A 13363-nucleotide genomic window follows, 5' to 3' on the forward strand; every position below is an offset into this window, starting at 1 on the left:
TAGATCCCACTTGATATATAAACTAATAATCTCCTATACATCAAAATTTTATATATATATATATATATAATATATAATTCAATTAGGAAGCTTTTGTAAAATATAATTCTAAAATTTTATTATTTGTTTCTCATTGAAATAAATATCTCTTTGCACCTCATTTCTAATTTTTCTTAATACACTAACAAGTTCTTGTATAGTGTTCTCGTATTGTAAGAGAAAACTATGCAATGTTATTTTTTGTTTTGAGTGCACCTTTGCGTGAAACAGATTTGAGTACAGAACAATCTTTTTTGTTATTTCTCATGAAGTTTTCAATAATTTACTCATTACGAATAATGATAATTCGTAATTTAGTAATTAAATAATATTCATATAATTATAATATATAATACATGTATTAAATTCAATGTTTTGAAAAAATATATATATACCTTGACAAATTAAATTTTTATTAATTAATATATAAATTAATAAATTATTAATGTATCAATTAAATAATATCTCAATTAATTAATAAATTTTATGATCTCAATCATATTAATTTATAGAAATTTTACTATATACACTTGTTTATTTTTTATTATAATATTTAAAAAATTAAAATATTTTAATAGACTAAAATGATGTGTACTATATATATATATATTTGAAAGGGATTTTTTTTTCAAGAAAAAAAATTTAAAATCCTGTGGAGTTCATAAAACCATTAATGATATGAATTCAACTGTAGGACTTGTCAAAAGTTCAACGTATTTGCGGCTGTCAATTGAAAGTTGGTCATCTCTCCCATGGTGTGAATGTAGAATCACATATTTAACTTGAAACCGATAGTTCGTATAAATCTAAAACTTCAACATTATATTCATGATCAACAGCCTTTGAAACACTTTGGGATTTATATTTTGTATGGACTTGAATGCCCCTTCAATGGTATATGATGAATTAATTGGAATCACTTCGAGTGAGTCTCAAATGGACCCCTTGTAGGGACATAGTCGCCGAAAGTGACCCCTTCCTTGTCGAAAATGACCTATTACTTGTAAAGATATTTTCAGCTGCCATATTACCAAAATATCCATTTCCTTTCCTTCCCACAATTAATATTCGGAGTTTTTCTCATAATTACCAGCTGTGCAATCATCGTGTCCCATACCCACAACCAAATCTAAAAGTGAAAAAATGGAAAGCAAATTAAGTTGATGCATCCTCACATTTTATGTATGTGGCTTATGTTTCAAGTCAATCCATGACATAATTACCTTTCTTAATTAATATACGGTGAATAATATCTCATGTTGTATATTCAAGTCACGTAAAAGTGAAATATGAGATTAGACATATTATAATATTTCATGTTACTATAATAAATTTAACTTAATACAATATAGTTTTAAAATGTGCTACTAAAAATATTTTTAATAACACTTTTTTAATATTTTTTAAAATTTTTTGTAGATCTAATTTTACTATATAAATTTTTAAATGCATTATGAATAAAATGCAATGATAGAAATTACATATACTAGCAAAAATTGCACTTTTTTATATTGTATTAAAGGTGTAAATGTGAAGCTAAAAATTTAAATAGCTACATTTTTTAAAATTTTATTATATAAAAAACTATATCGTTTAAAGAAATGTGATTAAAATTCAATTTTTTATAGTATACTACATATTCTTGTTTTTTTAATTAATTTTTGAATTTATTATTGATTAGTTTTAAGAAGGATATTTCTCTTGCTACCTAGTTGTAATTATTATTTATTTTTTATTTAATAACGCTGCATATTAATAATTAACCAACAAATTTGCATGTGGAGGTGTTTTAGTCATTTTGGGCTGAAAATGAAAAAAAAAAAGAAAAAAGAAAAGACATGGAGAGAAAGAAAGTTGGAACTATCAATTTCTTCTTTTTATCGGGAGGGAGAGGAAGCGACGAAGACTATGCAGATGATGAAGGGATAAGGAGATTGGCATGGCATTGGCGTCTACATGTCCCTGTCCGATCTTGGAACCCATGTGGAAATCGAAGGCCCCGCCCCCCTATTGGCAAAGTTTTCCGTCTGTTTGGGCTAAAGATTCTCCTCATGTGAACAACCGAGTCTCGACGATGTATCTAGCTAGCTATGCATCCCATATCTTCTCTTCCTCCTTTGCTTATATAAATGGCTAAACCAACGAATGTCCATCGTGTTCATGCTCTTTATCTTCAAAGATTTTTAGCTATTACTTGATAAAAATAATTTCAAAACCCTTAGCTGTCAAGAGGTCCATACCTAAACAACAATTTTGAAGGAATCTTTGAGAAACAAAAATATTTCTATATGCTTTGTGGAAATTAAAGATGAAAGTTTTTTTTTCTCTTTCATTTGAGGGATGAAAATTTCTTTCTAAAAGATAAGAAGGTTTGAGAAATATGCGTTTTAGATTGACTCGTTTGCATATCCTCCTCAACATGTATAAACACCACAAACAAATCAACACCTTTTCAGAAGATAGCTCTTATGTTCAAATATGTATATTTTTTAATTTTTCTTCACAAAATAAAATCTTCAAATATGTGTACAAAAATCTATTTGTGATTCCAAATGTTAGAAAAGAATTTTCATGATATGACAATAATAGGATATACAAATCCAACTAGTCTGCTCTTATCTTGTTCATATATTGATTGTGAGAGAGTGAACGGTCGCAGCAGTCTTAAGCCTGTAGACCTCGACATTCCTGTAATTTCAATCACCATCAATATATGATAAAATGCTTTCCAAATAGAAGGTTATATAAGTTTGGATTTATTAATTTAATTTTTTATATCCTTTTGAATACAACTTAAAGCCTAAAGATTAATTTAGAACCTATCTCTCCCCTTAATCTTGTTAATTCTATCAAATTAAAAGCGGAGAAAAACAGTAGGCTATAATTTCAAACATGGAATTTATATATATATATACATAAACAAGAAAATGATAATATACAGACTTCCATGTCAAATAAATTATGAAATAAAATATATTTAAGTGCATTTGTTTGAGGAGCCACGTATAAAACATAGAGTAACGCTGGAAAACATATACCATTCTCCATTTATTTTATAATTAAATTATTTTGTAAAATAAAACAAAATTCGTAGTAAAATGTGAAATCATATTAATATTTAATTAAAATTGACTAAATATCCAAAAGTAAAACGATCAAATTAAGTAAGGCCAATACACATGCAAGGCATATATATATAAACACATTAAAAAAGCCTATATATCTTAGTTAATTAGAAATTACACATGGCACGTGCAACATTCTTAGGATTTTGGTTCGAAAAGTGATGGAGGATCAAACGGGTAGCTTGGGATCAGTTGAGGAGAGCAGCACATGCATATGTACGTACCATGTGGTCTCTGTAGCCTTATTCACACATCAAAATTGGAAAGCAAATGACAAGCTGTCTGTCTGAGTGCCACAAAGTGAAATTTTGCGTATAAAAGACAGCATGCATTTTCCTTCTTTTTAAAGACTAATATACACGTTGCTGGTACTTCATACCATTCTTATAACTTCATAAAGCCAGTTTGGGGTTCTCTGGTCCGGACCACAATTTTGACATATACCACCAAACAATGCCCTAATCAATGGAGTGTCTATTTATTTGTGGATATTTTGACATCAGCCATCCATCTAGGCATTGTTGTAGCATCGGGGCTTTAGCTTTTAGGGTGACCACTGTTTGTAGTGATCATGGAAGTTAATTGTTGCCATTATAGTTCCGCAGAACATGAATGAGGATTAAAAGAGATTCCTCATCGCAGAGAGATAATGTTTGGTTTGGTTAGTGTTTCCTTTCTCTTGATGAGAAGATGATATCTATGGCTTACCAACTCAATGGACTCGTCCTCAGTTGGGTGTATTATGTTACAATAACTCCCGTTCAAGCATGATTACTTTTGGAGGGCGTGGTAGTAATGGCCGGTTTTCTTTTGGATTATGGTTTTGTCATATCCTTATTGGCTCTTCTTTTAGCTTCTGTTCCTACTCCACACTGAATGGAAAACGCAGTAACAGCATGTCAGAGCATTACATGCTTCGATCATTACTGCTTGTCTTCTTCTTCTGCCCTTTTTTCCATTTCCTGCCACTTAAATGTTGGATCAAGTTCGCATTTTCACCCTCGTCCAGGGTACAGTTCCAAAGTGGTTGTCCCTAATTAACGCAGTAACAACTGCGAAGACAAAGAATTGCACTTCGACGATATGTACTCCTTCAGAAGAAATAAAAGCATGCAAAATCTGTTGATCATAATTCAGTATAAAGAACAAAGTGTACATTGGACTAATGCTTCTACACTGGCCCATTCTTGATTAACTGTTAGCCATTGCTGGCAAGTTGTAGCCACCCTCCCTCCCCACATCCTGGTCATTAACATTTTCAGGCAGATGGAGATTCCATTAATGGTTCTACACTTGATTGAAAAATTATTGTGATGAGCTTTAAATGCTTGATTGAAAGTGAAGAGAGAGGGATAGATATAGCTAGATTGATGGAGTGAGATGTTGTGTTAACGTGTTCCATCGCATTCCACGCTTCCAGTACTTTTCTACCTGTTTCTTTCCAATTTCTCTGTTTCTTCATTGGTCCTTTCTTCTTCCAATGTCTTCTAAAATAGCATCTAATTTGGCCTTTTCCCTTATCACAGGTCTTGTTTGTCTGACATGATCGGTGGCCTCCTTTCATCTAATCACTTCCTCTGTGATCAGTGCCGTTCACTGTTTCTTTGATAGACGATGATTATGGTTTAATTTTTTGCGGCTCAAAATGCGCAACCTGTCTACATTCTTTGGTGAATGAATCGAGCTGCTGTATCAATGCTGTAATTTACTAACACAACTTGGAAGAAAAGGTGCTGAAGGCAGCTAAATGTACTTTTCATGGCTAGACAGTGCCATATGCTGAAAACCCTAATTAAAAAGATGATGCCACCGTAATTTAACTCAAATCGCAAAAACCATCTTGAAATTGAGCAATGCAGATTAAAAGGAAGAAACTTGGTGTAAAGGGTCATGATTGCCATGGATAAACACCACTTTGCGTATAGTTGAGGCTTTGAAAATGCAACAAAAGCTCATCAAGTTGGTGATAATTTCGGCTGGACCCCATAAATTTCCTGTCAAAAAATTTCCAATGCTTAGACTTGTATTGATTTGATGCAGCGATGAATTTGATACCGTTACCCTGCAAATCCAAACAAACAGATTGGTTTATGGGGGTTCTAAAAAAAATCTGGAGTCTTGAGAGTGGAGAAAAACAGTGAGGACTGGAGCTAGCCAGGCTGTCTGAATGGTGGGCTCCTGCCCGGCCATATTCATGGCGTGGAATGATTGTCTTCTCTCTATGGCACAGTGCCAACGAACCGCTTTGAGCCTTCTGGGGCCAGCTTGGTTCTACAACTTGCAACCAGTAAACAATCCCCCCTTTGCTCCACGGTTCATATCACAGCCCTATTACTTTAACTTAATTATTGAAACAAATTTTCATCAACGGATGCTAGACTTCCATGGTTAGCTATGAATTTCATCAATCCATCATAGGTTATAAAATAATCTTTCACTTGGTGTGGATTAGATTGCAATGCCAATGTGGACATGGCTAAGTATCCTTGTCGTACTTGCTTTTTATCCCCTTCAATCATGCTAAAAGAAACTTAATCCGAAGTCAAAAAGATTTTTTCAGAAAAAGGGAATCACAACCTTAAAAATATATTCTAACATAGGATTGGGGGTAATGATCAAAATCACGATGGACCACTCAATATTTATGAGTATTCATACCCGAAAAACTCTCTTTAACGAACGTGCCTGAAATAGTCGGAGCTAAATAAAGATATCGTAAATTAATAAAAATAATATCGATACGGTCAGGTACTAGAAAGGACGAGAATATGATAGAAAACCCATCAAGTGGAAATGGAAAAGACAATAAAAAAAATACTAAAATTAGAAGGCATGTTAAAGAATCAATATCAACCCTTCGATAGATCTCCAAAGTGAATTATCAGCCGTTGATCTTCTACGCTGTCATCCTCTACACTTTGCCTTCCTCATTCTGCTGATGTAATCGTCAAGCAAGTAGCCTCACCACAGCTCTCTCTCTCTCTCGAGCTAATTACATTGTGGACCGTCGATTCCTCATCACCTTCTTGGCTAGACTTCCTCAACTAGATGTTTTATTTTTTTCTATTTTTGTCCTTTTTCAAAAATTAAATATTGGTGAATTTTTTTAATAAACAGAAGGAAAGTGACGGCTGAGAAATTTCCTTCTCTTTTCTAGTTTTTTGAAAAGAGGAACAAAATAGACGAGGAGAATAAGTAAGGGACAGCATGTTACATGTTTATTGTTTGATGAATTACAAGGATATTATATTTTAATAATTACCCTTGATATAACATAATATAAAATTCAATTAACAATTGTCTTGCACTTTGAGACAAAATTGAGCACATGCCATTTTATGTTTCAATTTACGAAAGCATCCTTTCCCCCATTTTCCATTTTTGTCGGGAGAGGAGAGCTAGTTTAGAAACTAATTAAAACTTCATTATGTATAATGTTTGATAAATTTATTAAGAGTTAGATCATGTCCGGTACTACTTTTTTAAGGATAATTATGTCTATATTGGCTGAAATCATTTGGACGTAAATTTTATTAGTAAGGTCAAATTTAGGAGTTTCACATAACTACGTAACGATTTTGATAAGTTTTAAATAATATATATTATATTTTATAAAATTTTAAATTATTAAAAATATTTAATTTTTTTAATTATAAATTTTTATATTTTTATTTTGAATCAAATAAACTTTTATGATTAATGATTGTTACTTGTTACTTTAATGATACATGATGTTAACGTGATAAGTTGATACATTATAATAAATAGTTACATGACATGATAATACGATCATGTGATGTTATTCATTATTCATATCAACATTACATGGACATCAAATAACAAATGGTCAAATTTCAAAGTTTCACATAAATACGAAACAATTTTAATAAGTTTTAAATATTAGATATATTATTTAAAAATTTTAAATAAATTTTAAATTTTCAATTACATTTAATCAAATCCGTATACTTTTATTTTGGATCAAAAAATTTTTTGTTACTAATAGTTGCCACTTATCATTCTTATATCACATGCTGCTAACACATTCAATTGACAAATCATGATAAATAGTAATATAACATAATGATATGATCACATGATATTTTTTATCATTAATGTCAGCTCTATGTGAGTATAAAATGATAAATAATATTTTAACTAATGATAATAAAAATTTAGTTAGTTTAAAATAAATAATAAAATTTGGTTGAATGTTATAAAAGATAAGTATGCTTAAATATTACTAGTATTATTTAGTAAGAAAAATGCTGAAAAATAGCTGGTTATTCCTTTCAAGCTGTTTCAAAGTGGTTAAACGCTTGCAAATTTGCAAATGAATTACATAGAAAACGAATTTTATTTATGGAAAACATGCTTAAAATTCTTGATTTAGAGATATATACATTTCATTGACTTAAATTTTAATACATAAACTAACTATTCCTTTCCCATATTGAAAGCGGTTAAGGTCATCTTTGATATTTAAATGAAAAGATTAAAACCTACCCTTTCTTTTGTTCGTTTCTTAATAATCTAAGTAATTTATTCGTCATCTGTTAAGTTACGACTTAAATATTATTTTCGTCTTTTCTATTTCAAAATTATAATTTATGTAAAAATCTCATTTTATTAATTTATTCGATAATTTGTTAGTTAACAATTGTTTGTTTCACATTTTTATTTACATAATGAGTGTGTAAAAACCATAGAAATTCCATTACTGAATTGATATATGCAGTTATAAGCAAAACGGGTTTGATAATTTGGTGCAAATGGGGTTTAGATAAAATTTAAGAAATCAGTAAAATTGACTTCAAGGAGAGTCTTTCAATAGACGTTATCTTTAAGATTTATTTTGTCTCCATCACTTGGTATGCAAAATGAGAATAATGCAAATAGCTTTAGGGATACAATGAAGTCAATGTTTAATTTCATTTCGCACTTTACGAGAATATACCGTTAGATACACCTGAGAGTTTGTAAAATTATTCGGTTTTAGACCCTACTTTCTGTAGCAAATAGATTATAGAGAATTTGGATACTTTTGTAGTTGATGAAAATTTAAGTGTTTATGTTAATAGAACATAATATTTTTTTTACTTTTGATTTTTTTGTTTTTGTTTTATTTTTGGTTTGATGTGTCAAAATAATTGGTAACAAGCACTTTATATAAGCTTACAAGTGTCTATTATTTAAGGACACAATCCTTTAATGAATATATCATTTTGTGTAAAAGATATATTTATATTTTACAATATATAACTTTTGGATAAATGTATTGTTTTAATAATTATTTTATGATAAAAACTATTCATTTCATAAAGTATAATATTTGAGTTATAATTTAAAATAATAATTTTTAATATTTAAACTTTTGAGTCATGATGTTTTTTTAATTTGTCTCATAACTTTTAGATATAATTTTATCAAAAAATATAACTATTTACATAAAAACTTATTTATAATCTAATAGTCACGTTATGTCACTTTCTATAATATAACTTTTGATCTAAAATAATTTTTCATCAGTGATATAATTTTTAATTTTAAAAATACACCGACGTGATATCCTCCAAACAAAAGGTAAGAAATAGACACGTGCTGAGAAAGCAACAGCAGAAGGTCGGTAGGAAATGGGGGATGATCACGGTTTTTCTGATCTCTCTGCAAACAAAGTTTCACACAAGGTAACGGTGGTGTGCAAACGTGGTCCATATAAAACGGAACCAGATCACCTCCATCTGGTCCGTGAAACGAGCCGCGTAGAAATGAAATATTGAAAACCACAAAAAAAATCTCATTTGGGTCTCTACGACCCGTTTCATTGGTCTCTTTCATATCCGGTTCCGACTTAGACATGTCTGAACCAAAGAAAGAAAAATGGGAAAAATTAAAAACAAAACAACAAGAGGAAAATAAAAATCTCAACAAACGCGAACTTAACCAACCGGTAACCGGATCTCCCTGTGGAATGCATTTTGATGCTGTTTATATACACAACTGGATTCTGACGCCGTTTTAACCGGCTTAGACTGTTAGATTTTTTTTAAAAAATTTTTATTTTATTTTCGTTCTTTCTTTTTCAATACATTTTGCAAGGGCTAAAGGGCTTGTTGTATATTTAAGGAACGCTTGGAGCTCTCTTATTTTTCTGATAAGCTTCGCTGTCGAGCTTCGCCGGAGCTTTCAACAGGGCGGCAAAAAAAAAATTTTTTTTTTTTCATTCGTTAGTTTCCATCGAAGTCTGAACAAAAGAAATTTAAAGTAAGTTACTTCACTACCAATTCCTTGAAAATGGTTTAATATTTTTCTAGGAATCTCGAATTTCATCGGTTCTCGTGTTTCTAGATCCGTTTTTCATGGTAGCAAATGTGCTTTATAGATCCCAGTTTCTCGCTTTTTTGAGGAATTCTTTCTTTTTTCAGAGTATTGTTTCCGTTTGTTGACTTACAGGAATTTTTTTTTGGGTTCAGGGGAGAGTGAATTCAAAGAAAGGCAGGCTTTTTATTTTCCAGGATCTCAGTAAAGGATAAAGCTTTGAGTGAGAAGATTTCCAGCTAGCTTTTCAGTTTGTAAAGGCTCTGTTTGGCAGCGCCTTTCGAGAAGCCTAATTTCACCACCAAGCTTGAACAAATGGTAGTGAAAGTAGCAGCAACGGCGTGTTTGCAATGGTCACAGCCAATTCTTCCTCAATCTCCACCTTCCTCTCAAGCTTTAGCTTCAGCAATCTCTTCACCTTCCCTTCCCAAACGCTGCCGTAGTGATGGTGCTCTTATTTTCAAGTCAGTTCAAAGACTGAACCGGTCGGCTCTGTTCGGTTCCCACTCCACCAATATTCAACGGTCCCGATCTTGCGAGTTTCTCAAATCAGGATCCCGAACTTTAAGAAAAGCTTGCAGCGCTAGTTTAGATGCCTTTTCGGATGAAGAATTTTCAAAAAAAATTCAAGAATTGGCTCTCAGATTCCAGTTGTCAGACGACGATGGTGACACCAACAGCAAAAATACCCGAAATTCTTTAGATTCAGGAAGGGAGACGGGAGCCGTTTCTGATTCCAAAACCGATTCTTTGAAATTCAACGACCAACCGTCATGGTTAGAAAGAGGAGAAGAAATAATTCCATCAAGCATCGAACGTAAAGCCAACAGTGTTGATCTTCCGCTTTCGCTTCGAATTATAAAGAGAAAATTGCAATGGCAAGAAGGGTTTCGAGAAGCAGGGGAATCGGCTTATTGCTCAATGAAAAAGGCGTTTTCTTCAATGGTTTTTATAATCCGCGAGCTTCAGAGTTACACTTTACAAATGCGAGAGCTTTTGTTTTATGAAGATTTGCAAGGGATTCTTGTTAGAGTTCAGAAAGAGATGCACGCGTCGTTCGTTTGGTTGTTTCAACAGGTTTTTTCTCATACACCGACTTTGATGGTTTACGTGATGATCCTGTTGGCAAATTTTTCGGTTTATTCCATGGGAAGCAACGCTGCTATAGCAGCAGCAGCAGCGAATCCCGCACCTGGGTGTATTGTTTCTGTGGTTGAGGTTCAAGATCAGAAGAATCAAAAGTTTGATTCTTCCTCAATAAAATCATTTTCAGTGACGTCATCAAGTGGAAAAACCACTTCGATTGGCGGAAACAACGGCGGTGGTGGAAAAGTTAGGCCCGTTGCTAGTGGCACAGACGGTGACGGGTGCTTTGATGGATCAGACCAGTTCAGGACCATTGTTCCTGACGGAGCTTCCCAATTATCATCTCCAGGAACTACAGGGGAAGCGCAAACGGAGTCAACGTCAGGGCAAGTAACTAGAGAAGAAGAGCTAAGTCTTTGGAACTCAATCGTTGATGAAGCTTCAAAAATGCAAGCTTCATTTGGAGATGAATCGCTCGATCGTGAAACAATTCAGAGATTTATTTCGCCTGTTATAGCAAAGATCGAACCGGATGGTGATTATGAAGATTATTTCAGAACTGAGCTTCTGTACCAAACAGGGTTGTCACAAGAGCCTAACAACCCTCTCCTTCTTGCCAATTATGCTCAGTTTCTCTACCTTGTTGCACATGATTATGACAGGTACAAAATCTTCACCATCTTTTCATTCAATTTCCTTTTATGCTCTTTTTTGAGTTGGCTCTCACTTCATCATAGTTAGCATACTATTTTAAGTTCTTATAACATATTCGGTGTGTCTAGATTCATGGTGAAAGTAAATACGGAGTCAAGCACTGAGCTGGTTCAGCTGAAGCAGGAAGTGCTGTAATATCTATTTCTTGGCTTTTTGTTTCCGACTGCGCGGAAATAATTTGTTTATTAAAAAAAATGTTATCAACCTTGTCGTTTTGCCCATGCTTTGGGATGGGATTGTCTTCAATCTCTGATGCAGAGCAAACGTGTGGTGCAACTTGATAGGTGTCCCGTCCATGGTAAATATGAAAATATCCCCATATGCCACCTTTTGCGCGTGATCTTCACGTGCCTAACAGGAAAATATCCCCTCGCATGCTAACAGCCTTAGACCTATATGAATTAGTTGTTGAATATTGGACTTTTGACTAGGAAGATCTTTGCAGTGTATACGTAACTGTGAGTCGATCATCACTTCAGATGATGGACATTACAGCTGTTTGACTAAGGGTTTTGTTTTGTTTTGTGGTTTTTGTTGCGCGTAAACAGAGCCGAAGTGTACTTCAAGAAAGCAATAACGGTGGAACCAGCAGACGCGGAAGCATACAGTAAATACGCGAGCTTTCTATGGAGAGTTAGGAATGATTTGTGGGCAGCCGAGGAAACTTTCTTGGATGCAATTTCTGCAGATCCTAGTAACTCTTATTACGCCGCAAACTATGCTCATTTCCTATGGAATACTGGTGGAGAGGACACTTGTTTCCCTCTAAGCTCTCCAGACACTACCCAAGAAGCTTAAAAACCCTCTAAAAAACACAAACAAAAAGAAGAAGATAGACGTCAGAAACATAACCCACCAGAGCAAAAATCATTTGGCTACCGCCCCTCCTTTGTTTTTTCCCTTCTCTTCTGGAATTTGTTTACGAAATAAGGAAAAATGAAAAAAAGAAATAAGCAACCAAAGTAAAGGAGAGAAAAAGAATTTTCTTGTCTTTGAAACTTGTGTTATATTCTTTAATCCTAGTATTTCCATTTTAAGTGGTGGTGAGGCAACTCGGAGAGGGTGGGTTATTGGAGGTGTTTCGGAAGCAGGGTTTCACGCAAGGAATACGGGGAAAATGCATGGAAGGTGGCGACAGTTGGAAACTTGTTAAGCGCTGTGCGTGTCCTCGGCAGGAGCAGGCTGGTACTTGAGAACTACACACGTCAGGTGGAGTTTGGAGGAGGGATGAAGCTTTGATAAGCTTAGCTTTTTTGGCCTTTCTTTTTCTTGGCCTTTTTTGGCACAGGTCAAAATCATTGGTCTTCTTATTGGTTTACACCAGACCACATAACGAATTTGTACTTAGTTACCTTTTTTTTTTTGTTAATACAAGAACCATTTTATTTTTTTTTCATTTCTTTTATTTTAAATAAAAAAATTCGATTATAACAATATTTGTCAAATATGCTAAAAGGAGCACGTGGTTCTTTTTGAGGTGCTATTACTTGCAAATCACTGTTCGTTTATGATGAAATCATGCCTCCCTTTTATGTAGTTGCTTAGCTTTTTAGTCACCTCCTTTATACATATTTTGCTTGCCACTTTAAGTCCATATTGGACTACAGTGTAATATATTTTGCGAGCTGAACGTCGATTAGTTAATTAATATCTAAATAAATGAGCAAGTTGTTTTGAGTGGCTGGTACTAGAGAATAATTGCAGTAGGAACTGATTCCTTCTGTCTGATTAGCGATCTTTCATACTTTTTGCAAGTGTAATTATTTAAAGGGCACCGGCCCTTGAGCAGTTGATTAGACCTTGACTAGAAAGATTTACTCATTTTGGTTGGTGCAGCAGAAGCTGCAAGAACAAATAGTAAGAGCTTCATGCTAAGCACAAGATGAATTGGATTGTGCTACTGACCAAGAGTAGGTACGCCATGCTTACCAGATTCAACCACAGCTATTTCGTACAAAAATTTGGAAACTTTCGAGGTAAAAAAGGTACAAGAATTCTGCACACGAGCTTCACGGGATGCTGCAGTGGAAGTCACTACACCGACAGAATTGTTACAATACTCAAATATTGTTTACTACTTT

General features: G+C 33.4%; 1 protein-coding gene across 1 annotated transcript; it reads left to right on the plus strand.

The window, feature by feature from the left end:
• Positions 1-9247: 9247 nt before the first annotated feature.
• LOC18590523 (Tetratricopeptide repeat (TPR)-like superfamily protein) lies at positions 9248-12678 on the plus strand. Its single transcript, XM_007016085.3, has 3 exons — positions 9248-9428; positions 9638-11230; positions 11831-12678. The coding sequence occupies exons 2-3, from the start codon at positions 9798-9800 to the stop codon at positions 12078-12080; spliced, it is 1683 nt and encodes a 560-aa protein (XP_007016147.3). The 5' UTR covers positions 9248-9428; positions 9638-9797; the 3' UTR covers positions 12081-12678.
• Positions 12679-13363: the final 685 nt, after the last annotated feature.

This window comes from Theobroma cacao, chromosome 9 (assembly GCF_053813885.1).
Source record: "Theobroma cacao isolate CCN51 chromosome 9, ASM5381388v1, whole genome shotgun sequence".
In the NCBI taxonomy this organism is placed as follows: domain Eukaryota; kingdom Viridiplantae; phylum Streptophyta; class Magnoliopsida; order Malvales; family Malvaceae; genus Theobroma; species Theobroma cacao.

Bases quoted from the DNA above. Each gene is read 5' to 3' on its own strand.
- LOC18590523 (XM_007016085.3), top strand. From the start codon at position 9,798: ATGGTAGTGAAAGTAGCAGCAACGGCGTGTTTGCAATGGTCACAGCCA. The intron at 11,231-11,830 runs GTACAAAATCTT...GCGCGTAAACAG, and splicing joins GTTGCACATGATTATGACAG to AGCCGAAGTGTACTTCAAGA.